This window comes from Heloderma suspectum, chromosome 3, assembly GCF_057233095.1.
Source record: "Heloderma suspectum isolate Gila_16-S chromosome 3, 16-S_ref, whole genome shotgun sequence".
In the NCBI taxonomy this organism is placed as follows: Eukaryota; Metazoa; Chordata; class Lepidosauria; order Squamata; family Helodermatidae; genus Heloderma; species Heloderma suspectum.
The window spans coordinates 95,338,044-95,352,626 of record NC_139460.1 but is presented as its reverse complement, the minus strand read 5'-3'; the positions used below and the strand labels follow the sequence as shown (position 1 = coordinate 95,352,626).

The 14,583-nt window shown below is 44.2% G+C and overlaps 1 protein-coding gene across 3 annotated transcripts in view; it reads right to left on the bottom strand.

The window, feature by feature from the left end:
* The window catches only part of CASK (calcium/calmodulin dependent serine protein kinase), a 205,989-nt gene extending 191,452 nt beyond the window's left edge, over positions 1–14,537 (bottom strand). For all 3 annotated transcript variants that reach the window (XM_084843897.1, XM_084843899.1, XM_084843898.1), the window contains exon 1: positions 13,845–14,537. In XM_084843897.1, coding sequence (XP_084700023.1) covers positions 13,845–13,903 — 59 coding nt within the window. In that variant the 5' untranslated portion in view covers positions 13,904–14,537. The remainder of the gene's footprint in view (positions 1–13,844) is intronic.
* Between the last annotated feature and the right edge of the window lie 46 nt (positions 14,538–14,583).

Here is a 14,583-nt window from a genome sequence, read left to right as displayed (position 1 = left end):
TAGCATACAAAGAAATTGACAGGGCAAGACTACACATAGCGGACAGGCGATTCTGTGCATTTGTGAAGGACCAGGAAAAAAAAAATTACAATCCTATTTGCATATTTCCAAAGCACGAAAAGAAAAAGGTGGTGAGCACACAAGGTGCTCTGAAAAGAGGTAGCGATTGGAGAGGGGAGGGGACCAGGAAAGTTTCCCGCCGTAAGGACAAGGATATGAGACAGGTTGCCATGCAAAGGACACTGGGATACATTCAGGGAGCAGGCTGGAGAATTGAAGGGGAAGGAAGCCACGCCAAGCTGTTGTGTGCCCAATCATCTATCAGGACAATGTGGGTTGCTCAATAAGCAACGAGCTCACTACAGCTTATTCTCCAGGGTGGCATAGTGTGACATGAGAACCAGCCCAATACCTCTCTGTTGTGAGTAGATTGAGCCACTTAGGGCACAGTCCTATTCAGACAGGCAGCTGCCTCTGAACTAGGAGGCGACCACCTATCCAATGCAGGGCAGGAGAAGCACGGAAGGGATAATTCCCTCTGCGCTTCTCCTGCCCTGCATTTTCAGCTAGACAGCCGATTGTGACCGTGTAGCCGCAGGAGGGCTGAGCAGGGGAGGAGGCTGCTGTACAACATTTTGCCCTCCCCAACCCAGAACGCCCCTTTTCAGCTGCTCTGCGCTCCTCTTGCAAGTGCGGAGCACGGGGCTGTTCCGCGTTGCCTCAGAGGCAGTGCGGAAATGGGAGGTGGTCGGTTCCCAGAAAACCAGATACCTTATGGCCATCTAGCCACTGTCTAGTAGCCATAGGATTGCTCCCTCCGGATACTTAAGGACTGGGACTTGGAGAACTGAGTTGGCTATTTGTATTTATGATGAACCATGTACGTTTCCAGTTACTGTGGTTTTCCACATCCTTTATTACAAATAGTATTACTGGAAACTCTTCAGAAGTCAGTGAATTACACTGCACTGTAGAAGACAGAATTATCATTAAGAAATTTTAATAATCACCCACAAGTAGCATTAAGTACCTTCATTATTGACAATGACTGTAACTTAGCCCACAGCAATGCATCCTTAAGTCTTATTCAAGTCAATGGAACTCAAGTACACATAATTATGGGAAGGACTGCAAGCATTATCTTTTTTACAAAATACTGTTCTCAGATTGGGAGATGGGATTCTCTAAAGGCGTAAACAGTTGAAGGGATGAAATTCTCCTTAACACATCTCCTTAGTCCAAAATGCCCATGTATCTTGTATGCCAAATTCATGGCGCAGGCAGTATCTCTTCACTTTCTGAGTTGCTCCCTAATCCTCCAGAGCAGATTTCTGGAGGTTGCGAGGACACTAGCAAAAATTGCCCACCCCCTTCCATTACCAGGCAGCAGCAGAACTCTTTCTGTGAACATATGCTGCATATAGGTTTTTATCCAACCCATGGTGTCCACCACCAATTTTGGACTAATAACAACCACATAGTGACTGGCCCAAGGAGCTTCATGGCTGAAAGGGAATGAAACTGTATCTCTGTTGTCTACATCATAAAACTCTATCCACTGCACCACACTGGCTCTGGAAAGCAAATCCTTCTCCGCTGTTGACCCAAAGCAATTGGCATTCAGTGGCACATTGCCTCTGAATATGAAGGTTCCATTTAGCCATCCTGACTAACAGGCCTCCCAGTTTTTCAATTCCCACATTGTATTTAGGCACTTGTGCAGTCATTCCCATTTCTAGATTACACAAAACCAAACGCTGATGGTACCATGTAGACTATCAGACCTGGGCTCAACGGGGACTGGGAGTGGGTAGCTCATTACAGAAGGTAATTGTCCCCCCTTTAGGTAATCATATCATTATTTATCTTGCCTTGACAATTTATTATTAGCCCGGAGTTTCCCACGCTACTCAAATCAGATATTTTACTCCCACCGCTCCCAACATGGTGCCCTCCAGATGTTTTGGACCTCAACTCCCATCAGCCACATCCAGCATAGCCAGTGATTAGGAATGCTGGGAGTTCCACCCAAAACATCTGGAGGGTGCCAGGTTGGGGTAGGCTGTTTTACTCTTTTCAATAGATCTCATTTACATCTGTGCTCTGCTAATGACACAAAAAAGTTAACCTTTAAGATCCCAGTCCACCAAAACTGTTGTTTTTTTCTACAATGCACTAACTTGACTACCCCTCTGGAATAAATGACACAAATATGCTAAGGAGCCAGGAGCAGCTCAGTAGCCAATACCTTCCTCTGCGGAAGTGAAGTCTATCAATACCTTCCCGATTACATAAATAGCTCTAACTCTCATCTATACAAAATATAAAGCATACCATGGGCTCACATGGATCGAGCCCTTCTTTTCTCCTACTTATTCTGCATGCCCACAACCCTGAGAAAATTAAGGCTATCACCTGAGTTAACTATATTTTCTCTTCGTTGGCCCTGAAGAGTTCCATGGAGTTCACCTTACTTTACAGCTCAAAGAAAGTACTGGAATCCTCAATAGAAAGATCAAGAATTGGACTTGTGTGGAGTAGTGACTAAGGCTGAGAGCCAGGAAGACCCCAGTTCAGCCACCACAAGTTCCTGAGTACTATGATGCAAGCCACCTCCATCTGCAGTATGGGGATAATACTGACTGACCCCACTAAATGTTAGGATTACTGAGATAATGTCAAGTATTTTGAATGCTTAAAATGCACTATATACATGCTAAGCTTGTTACTCGAACAACAAATATACAAAAAGGAATTTTACTAAGCAATAACTAATGAAAGCAATGTATACTCTCTTGTACACATTGTACAATGTGTACAACCACTACAAAATAGGCTTCATGTTCATATTGGTGTGTCATCAATCAGTGTGACTCTAATGGGAGAAATATTAGTCATGAGAATAAAGATCTTATAGTATTTTAAGGAAATGTTTTATAAAGCAAAGTTTAATTATATGTAGTGCTTAGAATATTTACTAGAAGAGTTACAACTTGGAAGTGTTAAAAAAAAGTCCTCCAAAGTGCTGTATAAAAATAAGTTTCCCTGGAAAACAGCCCTTTCGAAAAAGAATTATGAGGTACAAAACAGAAGAAAGGGGTTGAAAGGCGGGGGGGGGGTATTATTTCACTAGGTGGATTATTTCATTAGCAAGATATGTTCAAAGTCAAAATGGTATACTTCTCAATATACGTAGGAAGTCGAGACCATGAACAAATGGAGGTAATATAGAAAAATGCTACTGTCAAAACTGCCCCCCCTCAGATGCCAATTATAGTTTTGTCTACAATGTATGATGAAAACACACATTGCAACAGCTAAAACCATAGACAGAAGAACAGTTCAGCCTACTTCCAGAACCAGCACCAGATGTAGGGATGAGCAAAAATTTTCTTTAGTATTTTTTAAATAATTTTCAAAAAATTGCAGTTGTTTACATATTTGAATGCAAAGAACTTAAGTTTTTTTTTAAAAAAAAATTAAATATAGGAGAAACCAAAACTGACAGATTCATCTGTCTAGACCCAGGGCTTTGAGTGCTTAGCTCTTAAAAGTCTGGGTTTGAATCCCTATATATTCAACCATGTTAGTGCTGAACTGGGTTGCCGCCTCTTTTTCCTAACAGGCTTCTCATCTTTAACAGGTAATGGCAGGCAGGTACATAGTTCTCTCTATGTTGGGAATGGCTTGTAGCTTTTGAATTTGGCCAGTGAAGATGGGTAGGAATTTCATTTCAGTTTTAATAAGGTAGTAAAATTTGCTAATTTCTTCATATTCGGGATTGAAAGAACTAAAAAGATCCATTTTTAAAAAAAAATATTGAATGTGGCAGAACACAAAATGGAAAGATTCATCCATCCCTAACAGGATGGTGCAGTAGGCAGGGCTATATTGGCAACTCTAGCCCCACCTAGAATATAGGTGCCACTCACAAATGGATAAATATATCAATATTTGATCTGTGCTGAAGTGTCTGTATAATTTCTTTTATTTTCTAGAAAGCTGTATTTTCACATATACACACACTCTTCAAATGTATTCATTGAAATTAATACCTTCAATCACATCTCTCTCTCTCTCTCTCTATCTAGAGAAAGTCTTTATGGTTTTGTTTTGCTTTTTGTTGAAATTTATAAAAACAAAATAAAAAACCTGTAGACCCACTTATTTATGACAGACACCCACAAATGCTATGGGATACAAAATTACATGATGCAGACTGAGTTTGCACAACATGACCACCAACCATGGGAAGCCCATGTCATGTCATCTGAACCCAGTATATCTTCTGCAGGGTGGCTTATTTTTCAGGAACAAGCCATGCTGAGAACCCATGGCTTGTTGGAGGGTTGTTTGTGCCCGGGGTGGGTTATCGTGTTATCTGAACCCAGGACAGTGATTTGATTGTGGATTGCTAGGATCATCTACAAAGCCATGTGGCAAAAGCAGAAAAAAAACCCGTGCCACTCTTCTCAATCCTGTGCCACTTCCAACCTCCCTCGCCAGTGACTGCCCTTTCACCGATACTGAAATGGCAGTTTAGAAGGACGGTCACTTGTTCCTCAGCTTTTTTCGATGCCTCAAAAATCTGCAAATGGGGTTGTAATTTTTTTTTGTTGGTCTTCACAAGTGAGCAAGTGTGCAGTTATGGCTGTCCTATATGTGTAGTCTTGCCTGGTCAATTTCCTTGTATGTTTCAGCTGTCAAAGGGAGCAGCAAAGTGGAGTAGGTAATATACAAGGTAATTGACAAGATAAGGCTGCATATAGACTAATTTGCACACAGTTGCGAAGCACCAGGGTAGAAATAATAGTTAAGAGAAAAGGAGGGACCCAGTAGTGTAATTCAGAAGCACTGAAAATGGGGTGGAAAGGCAAATGGAATAAGTGCACCAAAAGGGGAGGGGCAGTATCTCCCTCTTGATGATCCTCTCGCTTTTAAGTGTTGAACTGACACTTCTCAATGTCCTCTACCTTTTCAACACTTCCCCAACTTGTCTCCAGCTACTCCAGAAAGAGGAGATATTAACTCTTTTCATGGCTCCTTTTGGAGCACTTACTCCTGCAATTATCGAGCTTCAGCAGATGTGTGCAAATCTCTGACAGTTCTAGAAAAAACCCTGAGAAGGCAGCTGCATGGGATGGAGTAAATGGGGCCCAAGTGGGTGGGGGAGGGCAGGTATTACTGCTGGTTCATCCACCCTCCAAGGGTTTTCTTTTTAAACCATTGGGAATATTTGTGTTGGAAGAGAATGGAGGGGAACTTTGTGCAAATTTAAGGGCTGGGGAGTAAATGGAGGGGAAATTTGTGCACCTGCAGTAACAGCTCCATCACTGCAGGCATGCAAATTTCCACTCCATTTACTGTCACAGAGATTTGCACACCCACACTGAAGCACAGTAACTGCAGCAGTAACTGCTCTGAAAAGGAGCAGCAAAAAGGTGAGGGGGAGTAAATATCTCCCCTTTCTGGAGTAGATGGAGTCGGGGAAGTGTTAAAAAAGTGGAGGATACCAAGATGTGTCAGTTCAACACCTAAAAATGAGAGGATCACATTGCCAAGGGTGCATTTACTCCGTTTGCCATCCCCCCATTTTTGGTGCTTCTGAATTGTTCTACTGGGTCCCTCCTTTCTCTTACTGTTATTTCTCCCCCAGTCCTTCACAGCTGTGTGCAAATTAGCCTATATGCAGCTTCATCTTGTCAATTTCTTTTCATGTTTAAAAGAAATTAAACTTTCCTATTCCACTTTACCACTCTCTTTGAAAGGCAAAACATACAAGGAAATTTACCAGGCAAGATTACACGTATCAGACAGCCACAATGTGCACTTCTGCAAGACCAACAAAACTAATTAAAAAAACAACCCAATTTGCATTTTTGAGACACCGAAAAAAAGCCAGGGAACGAAACGGGGTAGCAATCAGAGCGGGGAGAGGGCTGGGATGAGGAGACAAGATGGGTTCTGCTACAAAGGCACCTGGGATATGTGCCAGAGCCAGCTGGAGGACTGAGGACTGAACAAACCACGGCAAGCCTGATTGTCTGTCAGGCATACCGTGGGTTGTTCTGCGAATAACCAGCCTGCTGTAGCTTATTCACATGGGGCTTAATGATATGTGCGAACCCACCCATAGTATGGAGGCAAACCTACAGACAGGGGTCATGAATTGCCTCTAACTAGCTCTCCAAGGATTCCTGAACCCTCAACTTTCCTATGTGGATAGAGCTACAATTATGCTCAATCTCTGCATCTGCACTTTTAAAAAAATGAGTTTGTCAGCCAAATCCTCACAGAGACCATAAATACAGAATTGCCATGGCTGGTGACATTTTAACACAAAGATAGGCAAACAAACATAGTCCTTTATATACATGAACATGCAAAGCCACTGTAAACAGAAAACTCAAACCAGAATTTTATATTAGTCCATCACTTCACGAAAACCTTGCACAAAAGTAAGCAGCATACATGTGACCTGGAACAAAATGTTGCAGAATCAAGTGCTCCTATTCAGTATTCCAGCCAGCCCATGCCCTCATCCAACATACTCCATTTCCCTTCCCCCCAAATCAGTCCTCAATGGGCTATTTGGGGGAGGAATTCCCAGGGTTGGGCAAAAAGTTTATCAGGCTCTTCTGATAGATCTCTGGATGATGTGTCATACATCAGCAAGGGTCTCCAACTCCCAATTAGTTAGCAACAACAATTGTTAGATCTAAATTATACTGTTAGAATTCCTAATCTGTAGTAATTCAGATGTAAATTTGTATTTCTGCATGCAGTTTATCCTAGTGTATAGCTCATGGGGTTCAGTAGGTAATTGACTCTGTTCCCTGAGCTCTGTCTATTTCACATCTGGCTCCAGTTAGTGGATTACAGTATAAAACAATGTAGATCCCTGAAGCCTATCCTCCACACTTGGGTTGTTGGTAAAAAAAAATTTCATACTTCTGCAAACTTTGAGATTCCCTCAAGCTTGCTGATACCTCACCTCTTGTTTCTTAGTGGCCCCATTCTAGCTACAATCCCATCAGCACTCACAAGCTCACTATTGTGTGTATTATATATATGACTATATATTAGTCAGCATACATGTCTGAATATATAATACATACCCACACAAAACAAACATGATTTTCACTATCCAGGGTTAGAAACTCATCACTACCTGAACAATTCCAACACATAAAGTTATTACCTAATGTTGAAGACAATAACATTTAAATACACATCCCTAAGTTAACCAAAGTGCAAAATATTAGCTTTACTCCATGCAAACTTTACTCAGTGTAATCGAACAGGACTCACTGCTTCAGTTCTGCACCAGCCTGAAAGTCCAGCTATGCAAGACTCTACAAACCAGCAGTTGTGTGATCCTTTTCAGCAGATTGTTAACAACAAGGGGAGATGATGCACACAGCAAACAGGCTTTCATTTCCAGTTTCAGAAAATAGATCAAACACAGGGATTCCAAGCTGAGATGCTGACAGATTTTGTTGGTGGATCCTTACAAATTAAAACAATTGTTTAGCCAGCACAGCTAATTCTAATGTTTAAGTATAAGGATGTAAAATTTAATGACTCTTAACTCAGACTGCATATTTCTTCTTTGAAGGGATCAGGATTCTACGCACAAAAGCTACAAATATGCTTTCCAACTCTTCTTCCAAATAAATATGGAAAAATTCAATTTGGACTAGCAAAATACATGAAATAAGACTTCCACAAGTCCTGATATCATAACTGCAGTATTTACCAAGTCATTATACAGAGTTTGAGCTATATATAAAAAGTATACAACTCCCTACCCCAAATTGTATTATTAAGTGGTAACTGAAATGCTAAATTGCAAGGGAGAATTTAATCCTCTCTCCTCAGAAGTTATATTGACTGATGAGATATATGCCTATCACTTAGATGAAAGCACTATTGTTCTAGCCCTCATAAAACAGGTTTCATGAAAATAATGTTCTTTCCACAGTAAATATCAGGATGTAATTTCTTTCTGAGCAGGATGTTTACACTTTAAGGGTGCAATCCTATGTGGATTGCGGGCAGTCTCCAAACTTGGAGGCCGCAGAGTATCCAATGTAGGGTAGAAGGACAGTGGAGGTGATCTTTGCCTCCATACTCCAGCCACCCTCTATTTCTGCTAGATGGGCAATTTCACCCATCTAATGGTGGTGCCTCGGAGGGGGAGGGAAGGAGGCTGTGCTGGCCATATGGTGGTGATATGTCGTATTGCAACCGCGCTGGTCTCCTCCCCTCTCCACCCCCAGGGAACACGCCCTTTTCCCCATCTCCACACTCCGTTTTCTGAGTACAGAGAGGTAGCCAGCATGGTTCTCTCTATGCCAACTATGGGCGGGGGGGGGGGAGCACAGTTTCCTGGCTTTGAGGTCGGAGCCCTGTCTCTAACCTTGGAGCCAGGAAACCAAACTATCCTATGCCCCCTCCCCCTCAGATGCTGACTGAGGGGGCACAGTATTGCTCCCTAAGTTGCATGAAATTGCAGATCCTCTCCGCCAGCAGCTCCGGAGTACATTGCTGTGCCGTATCGCTGGCTGAGGCTGACTCTGGATGCAAATGGCATCCACTACGCCATTTGCAGCCATAAAGCTCTTAGATTAAGCTAAATGCAGCCGTAAATGGCTGCATTTAGCTTAAACTAGGGGCTTTACGGCTGCAAATGGCATCCGCTACGCCATTTGCATCTGTGTTTTTTCACGCAGTAGGCTAGCCTATCGTGGGAAAAACCACAGACGCAAATGGCATAGCGGACGCTATTTGTGGCCATAAAGTCCTTAGTTTAAGCTAAATGCAGCCATTTGTGGCTGCATTTAGCTTAATCTAAGAGCTTTATGGCTGTAAATGGCGTAGTGGACGCCATTTGCGTCCTGAGTCAGCCCGATATGGCACGGCAATGGCAGCTGCCCATATCACTGGCGATACCGAGCCAGCGGCCAGCTCCACGGAATCGCCGCGGAGTGGCGCCAGCCGAAGAGGATTCCGAGGGGAGGGACAGATTGCCCCCCCCCCGGAACAAAAGGTAGGGGTTCTGCCCATCCCTATAAATACCTATGCAAAAGCAATTATGATGGACCATAATTTGAAGGACAGAAAAAAGCCAAATTATGGCCACCACGCTTTAAAATACAGATTATACAGATAATAAGAGTTGGTTATTACAACTATCTTTCTGACCTCTACTAAAAGAACTACACAAGACAACCATGGTTAGTTAGGATGTCTGACAACTTAAAGACCAGAAATGTTCCATTAGCTTACTTCTCCCCCTCCCTCATAGTTGTAGGTCATATATTTATCTGTTCACACTACAAAAACAAACAAACCCCAACACATTTTAATCTGAGATCATTTGATATCTGCATCCTTATTTGCTATCCTATAGCTTTATCCTGAAAGTAAGCTCACTAGAATGAAATAGTACTCAGAAATAATGGACGGCTGCAATCCTAAGCCATTTACCTAAAAGTAATTTCCATGTTAGGATTTTTGAACTGGTTAAAGTAAAATCACCAGTTCCTAAAACTAGACCTTGAAATCAGCCAAGGTCTGTCTCAAAGCCATTTTAGCCTTTCGGCAATATTCCTACAAGTCCTGTATCAATGTCAACAGCAGATATTCCTTCTAAATGTAACAAACTGAGGGGTGAGGAAGATGGCTAGGAAAATTGCTGTGCCGGTTTCCCCAAATCATGGGGTGGAACAGAAGTCTCCGAGCACTACCTTCTGAACCCTTACTTCTAGATAGGATCAGTACTACTATAACCCCATCCCAACTTAGATAGTCCAGAAGATTCCTTCATTGACAGTCTCAAAAGCCACTGGGAGGTCCAGAAGAACCAACAGGGTTGCCTCCCCCATCCATTCCCCAGGGTAAGTAATCCAACAAGATGAGCAGGGCAGTTTTTATCCCAAATCCAGGCCAGGAGCCAGATCGGAATGGATTGAAAAATCAGTATTTCTCCAAGGATGCCTGGAGTTGATGATCTACCACCTTTCTAGGATCTTGCTTAAGAAGAGTATATTGGAGACTGGCCAACAATTTTCCAAGGCGATAGAATCTAAATCTGGCTTTTTTAGAAGTGGTTTCGCCATTGCTTCATCAACATCATCATCATCTATTGCATTTCTGTACTGCCCCATAGCAGAAGCTCTCTGGGTAGTTTACAAAAGTTTAAAGCAGTTGGGATGACCCCATCCCTTAGTGAGGTACTTCTGGTACCCACACAGCCCTGGCAGATTTCATAAGCCACAACAGGCAAGGATCCAAAGAGCAGGTGGTTGGACTCAAACCTCCAAGGAGATTGTCAACATCCTCAAAGTAGGCAGAGCAGGTTTACTTATTGAGCAATCAGATGAAATAGATTAGTGCCTCCACCTTTCCCTTATATCTCTGTAAGGGAAAAGGCCAGTGCCAAAGCTTTTTCCACCCAGAGAAAGCTGGGAAGGAGAAGTTCTGGAGTACCCCAGAAGGGGCCAGATTCCCACAGCCTCATCACCATGGCTACAGCACTGTTTACAGCCATCTTAACCAACATGTTAGATATGTGCTCCAATACACAGTCTCTGAACGAGTATTTTAAAGTGTCACAAGATGACAAGGTACTACTACCAGGAAATTAGTTTTGTAGCTAGTTGCCACTTAAAAAAAAAAAAAAGTAATAAAAGAGCACAAACCTATGCACGTTTAGACAGAAAAAAGTCCTAAAACTCCCAGCATTCCTCAGCCTGCATGGCTGTAGGACTTTTTTCTGTCTAAACACGCACATGATTCGGAACACAGGAAACTGCTTTATAAACCAAGTCAGACTGTTTGTCCACCTAACCCAGTATGATCTGTTCTGACTAGCAGCATCTCTTTATAGTCTCAGGCAGACAGCTTCCCATCATCTGCTACCTAAGATGCCAGGGACTGAACCTGGGGTTTTCTGCATGCGAAGCATGTGCTCTACCATTGAGCTATGGTCTCCCTCCAAAGTTGTACAGCTGGGTATACTCAGTCTTCAAAGAACATTAAAAGAACTAATGGAAAGGTAGAGTAGTCATTCACCATAATCAACATGCAAAACATATCTGCATTTCACACATCAAAAGAGTAATCATTATGAGTGTGTATCTCACTGTTTTCCTAAATACTCGATGCATTTCATTTACATTGTTTCAGCAGCACTGACAACTACTTTGGAAGGCAGGCCAAAATCCCCATATAACAGAAAGGGGCTAAATCTAAGAGATATTGGCTGGGTTCACGTGTAATGCTAACCCATCATGGGTTGCATTCGGGAGCAAACCAAAGTGGGTTAATGTGACATGTGGGAGGTGTTCTTCCCCTACACGATTGGTAAATTAGCCACCCTGGGTATCCAACCTCTGTAGTGGGGATAAGGGGCCCTGGGATGGCTTCCTGTGTCATCTGTTGGGCGCTCCATTGTTAAATCTGGCCTCCCTGTAAATAAATGTGGCCGTCCCATAGAAATAGCCACCTAGAGTGTCTGGAACTTCCAGCAATTTCTAGCCAGTGCAGGCGATCTCTACAGGAGAGATCGCCTAGTGACAGATACAGCGGCCAGCACAACCCAATTCCCGCCGCGGTGGCCACTGGGATACATGGCCGTGGTAGGTCAATGGGGGAACCACACTGCGGGAAATAGGGGGGACCATGCTGCCCTGCGTGTTTCTGCGGTCATGTGTGGGGCATGCATGTTGTGGTTTCCTTCCCTGCAATGTGGTTTCCCTCCCCATCCCCGCCCCCTTGTTCATGTGAACTGAGTTGTCTAAGGCTACCTAGAGAATTCATTGTTTAATTTGGGACTTCCTCATTCATCACTCATGCTCTTAACCACACTATTTTTCATAGTAATAGATTTATTATTGTGTTTGACTTACCAAATAAAATGTTATGATTAAGAACAGTACAATAAAACAATCCATAAAACAGCATCAGATTAAAACACAGAAAACCAGCAATAAAAATAAAGAAAAAGCTTGGCAAAAGAAAAAGGTGTTTAAAACCAAAGAGAGGACCAATGAAGTTCTTGAAGAAGGGAGATCCAAAGATATGGGGACACCACAGAAAGGCCCTGTCCCAGGTCATCCTAAGTTGATCTTTGTCAGGGGAGAGCAGGACATCACAGATCAATCTTAGGGCCACCTAGAAGGAATATTATATTTTCTAAGGGACACAGTATTGTGATTTCAGTGCACTTTCCCTACAATAAAAGGGGAACCTTGAGAAATACATGACTGACTCCACAAATATTGCAAAAAAGGCAGATAAGAGAAAACATGGTATACTAGAGCAGAATATAATGATCTTCCCAAGAAAAATAACTCCAAACTATGAAACTGACACATGAATTTCTTACTGCTGCTTCTAGGGTTCTGACCAAATAATACCACACATACAGGCTTTTCTTCTCATAGACAGAATTAAATTAATAATTAAAGTTGGGAGACACTTGTAACACACAGCATAGTCACAGTATGAAAAGCTAAGAGTTTGGCAAAAGGGTGTAAAAGGATCAAATGTGCCCTAATATTTCAAGCATGTAGACACCAACTTTGGCTTCATATTGGAAAATAAATATGACTAAAAGCATGCTAAAAAGTATTTATTTTGTACCAAGACTTACGGTAAACAAATGATTTTCATTTTGAATCTGACAGACAACTATTATGGTGAAAATGAAATAGAAAGAAAACCAAGACATTTTCTTCAGTATATAGTTATCCTTAATAAAATCATAACAGCAGCAAATTCACCTAACTGCTAAAGCATCTGCAGCTGACTCCAATATGAAAAGTTACCTATTTTTCTAAAATACTGAATCTCCATTTCACTTTTGTTTTATCATCAAGATCCCTCAAAAATAGAAGATAAACAAGCTCACAAAAGCAATGTCAATATTAGGCAGTCATGGAAAACAAAAACTCAAGTTTCATTTTTTTATCATGATTAATTTTATTTCCCCCACCCGCCCACCCACTCAAGTATAGAATTACACAAGTCATTAAGGGAGAGAACTTGAGCTGCCATTTTCAAACAACCTACCAAACTGGACACTCCAAACAGACAGCAATGGTAGTTCAGCAACCGCTGCAACTTCCGTTTTATGCAAGCTTTGAACATCGATTTAAAAGCACTTTGCATAATGAACATTAGAAGGCCAAGATCTCCTTCTACTCTTCATCATTATTCCAAGTGGATGGGAAAAGATTTACAGAGAAACTGAGCATTACCTGAGTGTCACTTACATCGTCTAACGAGCTGGTTATTATGCAGCAGAGCACAGGAAGGCACCTGGCGTACAAATATACAGAGACACCACAGAGCAGAGAGATGTGGAGGAAAAACACCTCCCCCGTCCCTTCCTTGTCTGCCTTCCTGGCAGGCAAGCGATCATATAGATCTTGTGCCAGCATTGGGGTAAAGAATAACCCGGGTTAGGCGCAGAAGCAATCACCCGGTTAAGCAACGTTTAATCATGGTGACCGGAGCGGGAGAAGGGGGGTCAGGTCACTTCTCCCACCGTGTAAACGCGCGTGGGCGCCACGATTAATTGACTTATCATGTCACTGGGCCCCAACGCCATGGAGCTGGTCCCTCTCTTCCCCAACCCTGCCTCAGACAGGCACAGCGGCCGCAGCAGCAGCTCAGGTGGGAACGGAGCCGAGCATCTCTCCCCCCACCTCTTCCTCCCTCCCGCTGGAGAGGAGGCTTTGCAGCCGATCGCTGCTGCCGCTTTGGCCGCGGCCGCCTCCCTCTTCCACCCACTCCCGCCCCCCCCCCGGTCCATTTGCCTCCCCCCAACTTACTTGCCGATCACCTCGCAGAGCTCATACACATCCTCGAACAGCACGTCGTCGTCGGCCATGGTCCAGGTTGGGGGGGAATTAGCCACACAGGCGGCCAAGGCGGGAGGGGGGCGCGGGCACGATCCCCTCCGCGCTCCCCGCACAACGCGCCGCCACCACCGCCAGTCACCACCACGTTAAATCCCAGTCGCCTCACAACGAACTGACCAAATCCGCCCCGGGAGGTTCCAGTGGCCACGCCGGGGATCCCTCCAGCTGCTACCGCTGCCGCTCCTTCCTCCTCTGGGCCTCAGCCTCCCCGCGTGTCTCTCTTACTCCCTCCGGTCGCTGCTGCCGCCGCCGCCGCCAGGTCCTCACCTTTCCCCACCGCACCCCGTCACGACCCTCCCCCCCACCCCTCGGCCCCGGAGCCTAATCCCAGCAGGCAACGGCTATCCGGCTAGCGGGGTGGAGCCGGGGCCATGGAGGGGATGGATACGGAGATGAACCGGCGGAAGGCAGAGCCGCCTCATTCGCTCCCCTCCCCCACTTGTGCACACTCACACACGAAGGGGCCAGACCGAGCGCGCGCGCGGAGGGGGGGAGGGAGCCAGGCGCGGCTCCGACCGCGCGACGGCAACGTTCAGCTGTTTAATGGAGGGCGGGCGCGGGCGCGCCGCCGCGACACCTTTCTAATCAGTCACGCAACCGCCCAGAGCCAGCGCGCGCACCCTCCCTTAAAGCGCGCGCGCGCGCGGCG